Source organism: Elaeis guineensis, chromosome 10, assembly GCF_000442705.2.
Source record: "Elaeis guineensis isolate ETL-2024a chromosome 10, EG11, whole genome shotgun sequence".
NCBI lineage: Eukaryota > Viridiplantae > Streptophyta > Magnoliopsida > Arecales > Arecaceae > Elaeis > Elaeis guineensis.
In genome coordinates, this window is record NC_026002.2 from 49,145,356 (window position 1) to 49,159,201 (window position 13,846).

Consider the following 13,846-nt stretch of genomic DNA (forward strand, 5'->3'; position numbering starts at 1 on the left):
CAGGGGAGGATTCCAAAAACTCTCAGGCTTGCTCCTTCTCTTTTTCTCTCTTTCTCGATTGAGCTCCCTGCCTTCATTTCACTGTTGCCTAGTCTCCTCTCTGACTTGACTGTCGGAGGGTCCCCGCCGGAGCCGCCTCCGATCAGTGTGGACTTTCTTTTGCAAGCGTTCGTTCCCGGCGATCAGGCGATGAGGAGATTGGCCGCAACACTATTTATAAATCATGACCATGATGCAATAAGGTGAGTCCATGTTTGAGCACACTGCGATTGGTTGTATAAATCACGATGTTTCAGCACTGCAAATTAACCTGGGAGTAAAGATTCTTTCACGTTATTTCTTTTACAGGTACCCAAGAGCGTTCAGTAATTTGCGGCTTTTAAAATTGCTTACTCTGGTATAAACTTATTAATGGTGTCTTTTTTGAGTAATATGACACCGTTAAGGTTTGAGTTTGGATCTCTTCTGAGAGCAAGTCTATGGAAGCGAGATGACAAATATGATTTCTGAGCTTCCATAGAAATTGGCAATTTCTTGTTTCATTTTCAAAAAGTGTGCTTGTAGTTGGCAATCATTAGAGGTGAAGATAACGTTCTTCACCGTGATGCTACCATCTTCGACATATAATATTCTAAACAATTTGATGGATGGTTGTGGATCATCACATGATGAATATTATTTTCCTCTTTTCTGCTCTATGAAATCCAATACTATCATACTAAAACTCAACAAAAAATAAAATGCCTTTAGAATTCTATCACAAGTAACAAGATAATTTCTCTTTCAAGGTACAGTAATCTATACAAAACACCTTTACCGAAATGAGTCATGATTGGCAACTAAATTTCCATTAATCGAAAGCTACATTGTCTCATATTCTTCTTCGTGTGCGTCATACGTCTCAAACAGGACGCGCTGCACGAAAGAACATCCCTTGGAGTGTGATTGTTTATGAGGAAAGGCCCTAGCGCCACAAAATAAATGGGCGTCATTTGTGTATTGAACAGGGTGAACGCCCGAGCAGCGAAAGTTTAGCTTGAGCTGATCCCAGGAATCAGGACCATGGACTAGGCCTGGGCTTAGGAAGCCAAAGGCCGAAACTTGTTCCGGACCAAACACCAGACCGGATAACGATTTAACAAACCTCTTCCTGAAAGTCCCAGCGAACAAAAAACCGTTACGTCTCCCTCCCTCTCCCTCTCCCCCTACCCCCGCTTCCTCCGAATCCGAGAGGGAGGGAGCCCCGCGCGAAGAACACGCTCTCACACCGCTTCCAGATCGATATTTCAATTCCCTTCTCTTCCTTTCCGACGAACGAAATCGAAGAATAGAACTCGAAAAGAAAAAGATCAAGAATTCGAAGAGAGAATGGGGGACTTCAATCTGATGCTGGCGGTGGTGGCGTTGGTGGTGCCGGTGCTGGTCATTCTGGTGAGCGTCTACCTGCTGGTGAACTACCAGCACCCGGACGACGCCAACCAGGCCTACCTCCCCAAGGCGGTCGTCGTACTCGGCCTCTCCATCGCCGCCCTCTCCATCCTCATGCTCCCCGCCGACGTCGCTAACCGCCAGGCCTGCATCCACGCCGTCTACAGCGGCGCCTGCGACCTCACCCTCCCCATGAAGCCCCTCTGGCTCTTCATCTACGTCGCCGACGCCCTCCTCGTCTTCTTTGTCATCCCCTTCGCCATGTTCTACTACGAAGGCGACCTCGACAAGTCATTCCCTTTCTTTCTTTCTTTTTCTCTCCTTGTTTCCCATTTGCTCCTTTTCTTCATTTCTTCTAATATTTTAGTTTTCCCCTTATATTCTGTGAATTATACAATGGCTGTTGCAGGACCGTTGGAGAGAGGATGAAGAGCGCGCTTAAATGGGTCTTATGTTCATTCCTCGTCTGCGGGCTCGTTCTCCTCATTTGTTATGGTATGTTCTTCTTCTTTTGGATTCGAGCGAACAGTGATATCTAGACTTTCTTCATTTTAATAAGTGGTGAAAACTCGTAGAGGAAGCAAAGATTGTAAGTATCACGTCCCAAATCCGGAATATAATATGGTCATACTATCAAAAAAGATAGGGCTCACGATAACATGAAGTCAATCCATCAGAATCATCTAAAATCCATCAAATAAAAGATTCAATTTCATTATTCATCAAATGATTAAATCAATATTGATTCAGAGTATCTAAATCTAAAATCAAATACAAATTCATATCTCAAAATTCATAATTATTTACTATAAGTTCGTAATCATCATATATCTAAACTTCATTTATAAAATTTTCAAGCTTGCATCGCAGATCTCCAAATCTGAATTCCCTTTTGTCGGTCCTAACTTTATTCCTCTATACAAATAAAAAGAATATGAGCTACACTAGTTCAGTAAGTGCAATATTTAAAAAATAACAGATAATACAAAATAAAGTATTTCATAGAGCATATAATAAAATAAGTGATAAACCAATCATGCATGCATAAATCATGAACATTTCATAAACATGTTTTGAAAATCATTCTTGTCATGTGTCCATGTCATGTTTTCAAATTTTGCTCACAGATATTCATACTATGGTCACTTTATACCCGTGACAGGATTAGTATTTTTAATCGATAAGTTCATATTTCGTATGCCAACTTTATACCCGCTGGCAGGGCATGTGTTCTTATGGATGCTAACTTCGGATGTCGACCTTCTCGAAGTAATTTGTTCATAGCTATCTGAGAGCTTTTGAAATCATTATATCTTTTTCTTAAAACATACATATACATAGGTGGCAAAATCATAAAATTCATACTTCATAATCATGCTATTTTCATAAGACATATTCATGAAATCAATACTCATAATAAACCATGCTTTTTCATATCACATATGCTGATCCTTATTTTATGAAAAATATGATTTCATCAATAAAAGATCATATGTATGAAAATAATGGAGATTTAAAAATAAATAAGGAGTGTAAGATCCACTTACTTTGATCGTCCTTGATCTTTAGTCTTCCTTAAATATATTAGATAATCTTATTTAAAATATTAAATCATGATCAATTTTCATTCTATATATTCAACAAAATTAAATAATAATAAAAGTAGTTGACTGAATGATCAGTTTGATAAACCCTCCAGGCACTAAATCGATTTGGGGTCATAGGTTTCTAGAAAGGGAAAAGATGGCCTGATATAGGATCCATAGGTCTTTTAGAGAGAGAAAGGAGGAGAGAAAAAATTTTTGAGAGAGAAAGTAGAGAGCAAAAGTTCAATTTTAGAGAGAGAAAGTAATGGTTTAGATTGAAGAGAGAGAGAGAAGAGAGAGAGTCTCTCTTTTTTTTTTCTTTTTTTTTCTTTTTCTTTTCTTTTTCTTCCTTCTTCTTCCTATGGTCTTCTTTGGCAAAACAGGGGACCGAACGGTCCCCTCTTTTGATCGGCCGTCCAGGACCGCAGCCAGCATGGTGGTGGCCAACGGCAGGAGATGTCGACGGAGCGGCCTAGAGGAACCCAAAGCCGGCGGTCGGCGGTGACCACCGGTGCCGAAAAATCAAGAAAAAAGGGATGGAACAGGGGCTGTCTTTCTAAACAAAATCCGGCGATTCCGGTCGTCAGTGACCGTGCACATCGATAAGGGAAGGAAGGGAGAGAAGAGAGGAAGAGAGATTGCGGCTTACCTCGAACTCCGATGACCTCTCCAATGAGGAATTACGGCGAGCATGGTGATGGCTTCCGCGAGCGATTTCCAGCGATCCTTACTGTTTCGCTTCGAGACTTCTCGGTGGAAGGAAGGGGGAAGGATCTCCCTCTTAAATAGAGTCGGAGGGGAGGAGTTTGACTCCTCCTCAGCAGCGTTTCCGACTTCGATTAGGAGCCGGTCAGGAGGAAGAAGGAGACTCCCTGCGGGAGTCTTCTTCAAATTTTTTTTTCGTTAGGCTTTTGAGATTTTGGGCCTGGTCTAAGGTCTAAATGGGTCGGGTATTAAATTCTTCCCCCTTCAAATAATTTCATCCTCAAAATTAAGTTATGTTGTTTGAAATATCTAGGGTTCTTCCTAGTATTATCTACAATAAAATAACCTACTGGCAAAAATTATCGGACTATGATCAGATTAGATTAAGATCTATAGTATCCTTTCATTATCAATAAAATCCTTCCTTATTTACAACTAATATATTCTATAATATCTTTTGATTTAAATGATTAATATTTCTAATCAATTCAAACCACTACGCTTTTACTGTGCACTTTGATCTCAACTTACCAAATTATCTAAGTCTATCAAAAATAAAAATATCTTTGTATGTTAAATCAATCAAAGATAGATCCAACTTTCACATTTCATATAAAATTTAGTACAAAATTTTAAGTTTCCTTGTCATTACTATCTCTTAGGCATAGCACATCAAAATTAAATTTTCATCCACTTTCTATGTTTGAACTTATTACACAAGCTTCACCACTCTTCAAGAATCCAATATGTTTAGAATTAATTTGAGTTAACTTTCGATTTACCTTACAATCATTTAGACAATTTCCAAACCAACTTTTCTTTGTAAAAAAATTAACATCAAAATCAGCAAAGTTATCATGTTGTTTATCCATATAAGTTTAGCATTCCAATGTCATCGAATATACCCAACATAATATATGAATACTTTCCACTTCATTCCAGGGTCAACACTTCTCGTACTCAGATCAATCCTGCTAATTGGAATCCAAAATATAACTCGTCAATTCTATTATAGACATCATATGCCACTTATGCATAAATTTCATCATAATACCTATTGATTCGAAATCAAATTATTGAATTCTTTCTTTTATATCTATCATGTTTCTCATGATCTTAGCCTCAAGTTCAAATATCACTAAAGTCACAATCTCGAATAATGATAACCTTAAGCTCAAATACCACTTAAGTCATATTCTCTAGTGATCATAACCTAAATTTTATATCATTCTTCACATCCTTAATGATCATAATCTTAAGCTCTGATATTATCCATCATACTCCAGTCTGTCACATCCTATTGATCATACATAAAGTTTTGTTATCACTTCATAATCTCAGTGATCTTAAACCTAAGTTCTGATATTATTCTATCATATCCTAATTACTTATATCATAATCTCCAATGATTATAACCTAAGCTCTGATACCAATAAATGTCACGCCCCAAATTCGGGATATAACACGGTCATGCTACCGAGAGATAGGGCCCACGATAACATGAAGCCAATCTATCAGAATCATCTAAAATCTATCAAATAAAAGATTCAATTTCATTATTCATCAAATAATTAAACCAATATTAGTTCAGAGCATCTAAATCCAAAATCAAATACAAATCCATATCTCAAAATCCATAATTATTTACTATAAGTTTGTGATCATTATATATCTAAACTTCATCTACAAAATTTTCAAGCTTGCATCGCAGATCTCCAAATTTGAATTCTCTTTTGTCGGTCCTAACCTTATTCTTCTGTACAAATAAAAAGAAAATAAAAAGAATATGAGCTACAGTAGCCCAGTAAGTAGAACCTACACTTCCTTATCGGATCCAGCATAAATTTTTCATGATGATGTAATATTTAAAAAATAACAGATAATACAAAATAAAGTATTTCATAGAGTAATATAATAAAACAAGTGATAAACCAATCATGCATGCATAAATCATGAACATTTCATAAACATATTTTGAAAATCATTCTTGTCACGTGTCCATGTCATATTTTCAAATCTTGCTCACAGATATTCGGGCTATGATCACTTTATACCCATGACAGGACTAGTGTTCTTAATCGACAAGTTCATGTTTCGTATGCCAACTTTATACCCGCTGGCAGGGCCTGTGTTCTTATGAATGCTAGCTCCAGATGTCGACCTTCCCGAAGAGATTCGTTCATAATTATCTGAGAGCTTTTGAAATCATTATATCTTTTTCTTAAAATATACATATACATAGGTGGTAAAATCATAAAATTTATACTTCATAACCATGCTATTTTCATAAGATATATTCATAAAATCAATGCTCATAATAAAACATATTGTTTCATATCACATATGCTGATCCTTATTTTATGAAAAATATGATTTCATCAATAAAAGATCACATGCATGAAAATCATGGAGATTTAAAAATAAATAAGGAGCGTAGATCCACTTATCTTGATCGTCTTTGATCTTTAATCTTTCTTAAATATATTAGATAATCTTATTTAAAATATTAAATCATGATTAATTTTCATTCCATATATTCAATAAAATTAAATAATAATAAAAGTGGTTGACTGAATGACCAGTCTGATAACCCCCCAGGCACTAAATCGATTCGGGGTCATAGGTTCCTAAAAAGAAAAAAAGATGGCCTAATATGGGATCCATAGATCTTCTTAGAGAGAGAAAGGAGGAGAGAGAAAATTTTAGAGAGAGAAAATTCAATTCTTGAGAGAGAAAGCAATGGTTCAGACCGGAGAGAGAGAAGAGAGAAAGTTTCTTTCTTTTTCTTTTTCTTTTTCTTTTCTTTTTCTTCCTTCTTCTCGTGGTCTTCCCTGGCAAAACAGGGGACCGAACGGTCCCCTCCTTTTGACCAGCCATCCAGAGCCGCAGCCAGCACGGTGGTGGCCGACGGCATAAGGTGTCGATGGAGCGGCCTAAAGGAACCCAAAGCCGGCAGTCGGCGGTGACCATCAGTGCCGGAAAATCAAGAAAAAAGAGATGGAACAAGGCTGTCTTCCTAGGCAAAATCCGGCGACTCCGATCATCGGCGACTGTGCACATCGGTAAGGGAAGGAAGGGAGAGAAGAGAGGAAGAGAGATTGTGGCTTACCTCGAACTCCGATGACCTCTCCGGCGAGGAATTGCGGCGAGCTCGGTGATGGCTTCCACGAGCGATTTCTTCGAGACTTCTCAGTGGGAGGAAGGGAGAAGGGTTCCCCCCTTAAATAGAGTCGGAGGGGAGGAGTTTGACTCCTTCCCGGAAGCGTTTCTGACTCCGATTAGGAGCCGGTCGGGAGGAAGAAGGAGACTCCCTGTGGGAGTCTTCTTCAAAAAAAATTTTTTCGTTGGGCTTCTGAGATTTTGGGCTTAGTCCAAGGCCCAAATGGGCCGGGTATTACAATGAGCACCATTGATGGTGAATTGGATGATTATTGATGCCTTAAAAAGAAACTTCTTGAATTCAAACAAGGGTTGATGATGTGCTATATTTGTTTTTTTTTTTTTTAAATATGCATTTAAATATTATTTTTGCTTTATGATTTGGATATGTCGTATGATTATTATAAGAATTTAGTTGATGGCTCGGGGAATGAGAAATGATACCTTGAAATTGCAATGGCAAGAATTTTACCTTTTTGATTGTGAACTCATAGATGTAGGGGTAAGAATTGGACAAAATCGTGCTGTTAAAGAAGCTGCAGAAGAGAGAACAAGAATTTACAAAACCTCCATTTATGTGTGAAGAAGAGGAAGAAATTTGTCTGTGGAATTGTTTAATGAAACAATTCTTTCTATCATCAAAAAAAATTGTTTGATGAAAGATGGGTAATTGGGGATATGGTTTAAGAGACCACATTATAGAATCAAACAGTACAAGGTTCAGAGACTGTGAATCAAGTTATGGAGCATATCAGTTCCTCATGAATAACATGAATTTTTATATAACACAGATAAAATATACAAAATTGATCTTAAATGCCTCACTGAAGAGCTCAAGCACCCCCTCTAGATATAGTTTTATTAAATCCTGTTTTTATAAAGTAGTCTTCTCGAAGCACCATGTCATATATGTGGAACCTTGACAGTTATTATTTTTTCTTTCTGAATTGCCTCTACATGTAATTTTTTGCCTATCTGACTAACGTTTGTTTGATAAATTCAGGACTACTAGGTAAAGTGGACTTCACGGTTAGGCACCTCTCTTCATCCGTGATTAACTTCCCTAGTACTTGGCCAGAATTCACAAGCACTAAACCTTGTCTTGATCAAACTGCTCATGAGGTTCTATTCTCAGTCATCCTTTGCCATCTGGGTAGTCGAAGCCTTCTATTGTGCAATAGAATTATCTGCTACATTAATATATTTAATTCTTGTTGCTATCAACTAACTTATTGATGAGTTCCTGATTATTACCTTATCTATCTCTGTTTCTTTCCCAGTGTGCTGCATCCACAGCAAATGCTTCCTCAGAAACAACTTGGACAATGCACACTACGTTCCCAATGTATATTGTCGCTCTGGCAACAATTGCTGGATCAGTCCTATTCACAGTATGCTTCCAATTCTATGATTTTTTAGCCTTTATTTTAGGCATTATTTTCTTGTTGACATGATTACTGTTATTCATGCTGAATTTAATCTAGCCCTTCTGATGTGTCATCATCAATTATTTGGAGACTTACAGTTGAAAGCATTGTTTTGGTAAAACCATAGAACAAAATTTGTTATTTATAGATTTCTTCATGTTGATGTGCAAAATTTCTGTATCCTTGATATCTCAAAAGTCGATACTTATAATTGGTGTTAAATGATAGATTTTTGGAGGTGTTGGGATTGCCTGTCTTCCACTGAGTCTCATATTTTCATATATACGACGTCCAAAGGCTGTCATTACCCGCTCACAGTATATAAAGGTGCATTGAATGCCATATAAGCTGTTTAATTTTGAGCTTGCTAATTACCTTTGTTTGTCTTTTAAAAGACTTAAATGATGATAGTAAGTCTAATACACCCATTGACATGCGTAGGAGGCAACCGAATTGGGAAAGAAAGCTAGAGAATTGAAGAAGGCAGCTGATGTCCTTCGTCAGGAAGAGAAAAGTGGTTCAAAGGGGAAAAAATGGCGCAAGAATGTAAAGGCCGTTGAAAAGGTACACCAATATTTAATTAAATGCATGTTTGGTTGCATGAAGATGTAAGCAAGTAGCTTACCATCTTTCATTCTTTTCCGCTGCTTTTCTAATTTTTGAAATTATTTTCAATTATGTGTTATTGAGTCTTAGAGTTTTTTTGTTTTTTTGTTTAAATCTTGTGGAAGTAGGTAGATTCTTCTAATATTTGGTTCAAAAAAAGTAGGTTATGTACTCTTCTCTAGGGGCATTTGTCTTCCATACATGTAATGACCTCGTTAGAGTCATCTTCAATTAGTATCATGTTTTTAGTATTTCAAATTCGATGCTTATTAATTATTTATCTATCACTATCATGGACCGTACCATAAAGTTAGTTTAACTAGTATGGCAATGGTCCTCACGACCATTAGTTTTTCTGATGCATAACTAGCAAAGATAATCTTATATTTTGAGCTCATATGGGACCCTGCGCTATCAAATGACTTATTCCTGCAGCAATGTTTTCAAGAACACAGCTCTATCATTGTTTTTCTGATTATATTTACATCCTCCATGATTTTTGTATCGGGACCTGCTAAACCATAAATTTCTGACTACCATCTAGTCCTATCTTAGTTCATTGGACTAATTCATGTTTCTATTGTTTGATTGGCTGATTTTCTTTTTTTACTGCATTATTTCCAATAGTTTACAAAGAATTATTTTCTGTTCCATCATTTAGGAGTTACTTCTCCTGGAGGAAGATGTGAAAGCTTTGGACGAGATGTATCCTCAAGGTGACCAGGTAATGACTGTAATAAGAAGACTATAATTTTTATATTTATCATGTTTATCCTGTTAATTTTATTGCGCACTTCAATTTGAGCAGGCAGAGACTGCTTGGGCTTTAACCGTGCTTGGTTATATGGCAAAACTTGTATTGGGTATTCTAGGGTAAGATCTGTATTTTCAAATGCCATTGCTGTATCAGATCTTTTAATATTTGAAGCTCCCTTACTGTCGAGCTGTTCTGTTGCTTTTTATCTACAGATGTAGCCTATTTAATATTACAGATAGAACTTGCTGGTTAAAATCATGTAGACATGTATGATTCAATCTACATTATGTGAACGTTTGACCCTTGCCATGTCATTTTAAAATCCAAAAAAGTAACTGGTGGAAGGGCATCGGTCAGGTTTTGCTGCACACGATGAGTGGAAGGAAAGAGTTATTTCTGCTAATGAGAGCTGAGACAGGTCCAATATTTTGTATATTTTTCAGGTGTTCCTGGAAGGTCAAGGTTTGAGGCTCAAATGTTGTATATGTTTGAGATCAAAATGATCCACATGCCTATACTACAAGTCTGGGACAGGTCAAGATGAAATCTAATTCAAGTTGGATCCATACCTACCTGACCAGCTCTTGTGAAAGGCCATTTTGCCCTTTGTTGGAACATCAACTTGAGATCTTTTAGGCTGCAAATACTTAACTGGTTGTCTTAAGAATTCTTGGTCTTTTAGCATGAGAGGGGGTTTAAGTTGGATCTGATAAGGGGAAAAAATGTTTAATAATCTATTCTACAGACTTCTTGAATTAGATACTTTCTAATTTCAGTCCTCTGCTTAGATAAGATGGAAATATTAAATCCTGGCATGTTATTTGAAGCTTTCTCTATTAATCGGCACTTTGGCAATGTAGTTGTTATACCATATTGTAGACTGTGTAATTTAAGAAAAAGGCGGAAAAACTATTTTGGGCTTATGAGTTGTCTTGAGCTTCTTATTAGAAAGTTTCCTCTTCCTACTTTTTCATCAAAAAAAGAAAAAAGAGTTGTCTGAAGCTCAAATGGTGCAACACTGATTGAAATAGTGTTTTGCTGTTTGCAACAAATCAAAATTTCTTCATGGTGAAGGATGTAGTACTCTAGGAATGATTGTTATAGGAAAGATATCATGATGTATATACCATGAATACCTGCATTTGCATATACTTGCATGTTTGGTCTCACTGTTTTTATTTTCATGCACTTCCTTCTGCCTTTGTAAGAATAAAAAATGATCGCACTTTCTTTAGCTTGCTATATATTTCAGTTACACTCATTCTCATCTTTCTTCATGCACCCTTTTCCAGGTTGATAGTTTCAGTGGCTTGGGTTGCACACATTTTCATTTATTTACTTGCCAACCCTCCTCTTTCACCTTTCCTGAATGAGTTCTTCATCCAATTAGATGATTTCTGGGGTATGCCATGCCAAGTATTCTGCTGTATTTGTTTTTTCTTTTCTTTTCTTTCACCCTCTAAGGTGATCTGACTCATCAGTCATGTGATTTTATTCAGGCTTGTTAGGTACTGCGGCATTTGCATTTTTCTGCTTCTACCTACTCCTTGCAGTGATTGCTGGGGCCATGATGCTTGGTCTGAAATTAGTTTTTATAACCATCCACCCAATGAAGTAATTGTTTGTCTTGCATTAACTTCTCCTGTTTCCCTCGTACGCAGACTGGGTAATACTCATCTTGTTTTCTGACAAATCGATCCACTTGGTTTCAGGTGGGGTGGAACTCTAATGAATTCCTTTCTATTCAATGTGGCACTCATTCTGCTTTCCTCCATCAGGTCTGTATACTTGGATTGCTGAGTTTGACCATTGATCTGACTGAGTAGTTGAGTAGAATGTTGTGCTATACCTCTATGTGTAGAGGAAGCCCCAGATTAACAAAATGCAGAAACTGATGGGCTTACCATATCATATAATTATTTCCTCTTCTTAGGACATCCGGTAGTTGATTAATGTTTCTTCAAGTCAAACTATTTAATCATCCAATAATCTTTTGCTAACTTGAGAACTTATCTCTGTATTAACCAATAAAGTCCAACATATTGAAGAAGACATCCATGGAATAAACATCTATGTAGCGAAGTATTTGATGTTAATTAAATGAAGAGCCAAACAATTCTTGAAGACATAGATGCAGTTAGGGATTGAGTTGAACCTGTGGAAAGAGCTCTTGCTTACAAAAAGCTGATATTATTATCTTAATTATCAATTATATGCAAAGATATTGATATAACTGACCTGCTTGACCCAAAAAATGAACAAGCACAACCTTTAGATTGGCCAACTAGCTCACTTTACTGGAACACCCAATACAATGACCTTGCAATCAAACCAGCAAATCCATTCTTTTCGGACATTTAGCTCTGTTGACTTGGAGAAGCATGACAATGCTAGAAATTCTGGAGAGCTTTGCACTTCATTTCCAATATATCATCTTGTTAGCTAATTGACATTCTCAGAAGATTCCATATTTGCAATATGATTGATTGTAGTTGGTGATTTCCTTTGCAGTGTGATTCAGTTCTGTGCAACAGCTTTTGGTTACTATGCACAGGCAACTGCTGCTCAGGAGATATTTGGCCACACATTGCAGTCTCTTCGTGGAATCAGATATCTGTACAAGTCAGTCCAAAGTTGTCTCTGTTGTTAATCATAAATAAATATTTGAGTAGTGATTTAGTTCGATACAGGAGAATGAAAATATAACCAAGACTCCTAATTGGAATTGTTTTAAACGCTTTCTGCAGATATAATGTGTTTCAGTGGTTATTTGTTCTTTTGGCAATACTCACTTTCATCTACTATGCAGCAACCGTAAGTTCTAACATCTGACTAGTCTAAATCTAGTCTATATGAAGCTTGCTATATCTTAACTGCATCGCATAACACTTCACCATCATCTCATTCAGGGTTGGAAAAGGCAAAAGGCCAGTGCTCGGTTTCAGCTTTCGGAGTGACACTTGTGCTGGTGGATGTTGGTGGGTTTGTTGAACTCAATTTCTTAACTGGTTGACTATGCCGGCCTGGTATCATTTTTTAATATACTTGGCCCATTCCACTGACTACTTGCAATTACCAGAAAATGCAAACCAGGGCTGTTGAAGATTTCAATTTGCAGAATGTCTGGCATCCTAGTGAGAGATGTTGATCTCGATGTTGATGCTGTTTTGTCTGCTTTGGGTTTTGATTTCCTCATCTTTGAAATTCAAATTATGTATTAATAGCTGGCTAACCATATTGTGTAAAATTGTGTCATTTGAATTGTGAGAGAGAGAGAGAGAGAGAGAATAATCTTTATTTGCGAAATCAAATATTTCTTACATGTCTATGCCCCACATTTTGTCTGTAATCCTGCATACATACATCAGTACATCTCTTGGATCGTAAGATGATTGATGGAGCTGCAGTTGCTGGTGTTAAGAATAAGTCACTGAAATTTTCTTAAAAGCTGCTATGAGGTAGTTGACCTACTTGAGACCTGTAGAGCAGAATTCAGATTATTTGTTGCAGGTATTCTCATCTTCGATCTCTGTGGTATATCGCATAGTCTTTCCGAGGCTTTCGAACTATATTTTCCACCTATGCATATGATATATCATGTTAATTAATAGGTTGCTGTATCAGGTTTTTGATATCCTTTTGAACAACAATTTGTCGGTACAGTCACCATATTTCATCATCAAGTTTTTCTCTCTTGTTCTTCACATTTAACATCCAAACTATAAAACAAGAGCAGAAAAATCGTCAAAGAAAAACTAGTGACCATTTACCTAATGTTTGTGCTCTTTGAAATGAAGTCATTGAAGTGTCGTACACAATATAATTGTTGATTTAATTTATTTTCACTTGGGATCCACATCATGTATAGCTATCATGATGTGGATGTCCCACCCAGAAACATTCATTAAATTTGCTAGGTTGGACCAAAGTATACAAGCCATCGTTATCATGAGCGCATGCGTCTCACATGCTCCATGCCAAGTTGGGATTTATTAATGCCAAGCGTGGACTTGGTCATGCCATGACCTGTGACACTTTTTCCAGGTACAGAGTCTTCATGAGAATTTCTATGCGCTTATCCGCGAAGATATCCTTTTTCATGCACCCTTATCTTAACATGAAATGCTTTCTAACTCAAAAAATAAACCCCAGAAAAGACACCCATTAATGGGTGAGTC

At 37.0% G+C, this 13,846-nt stretch overlaps 1 protein-coding gene across 1 annotated transcript; it reads left to right on the forward strand.

Annotated features, from left to right (window-relative positions):
• Positions 1–970: 970 nt before the first annotated feature.
• On the forward strand, positions 971–13,224 carry LOC105034410 (LIMR family protein At3g08930). Its single transcript, XM_010909559.4, has 15 exons — positions 971–1,718; positions 1,838–1,923; positions 7,882–8,000; positions 8,159–8,269; positions 8,534–8,632; positions 8,747–8,869; positions 9,573–9,635; positions 9,720–9,784; positions 10,961–11,070; positions 11,168–11,282; positions 11,381–11,446; positions 12,180–12,290; positions 12,416–12,482; positions 12,578–12,646; positions 12,748–13,224. Exons 1-14 carry the CDS (start codon positions 1,369–1,371, stop codon positions 12,623–12,625), a joined length of 1,533 nt encoding a protein of 510 aa, XP_010907861.1. The 5' UTR covers positions 971–1,368; the 3' UTR covers positions 12,626–12,646; positions 12,748–13,224.
• The last annotated feature ends 622 nt before the right edge of the window (positions 13,225–13,846 follow it).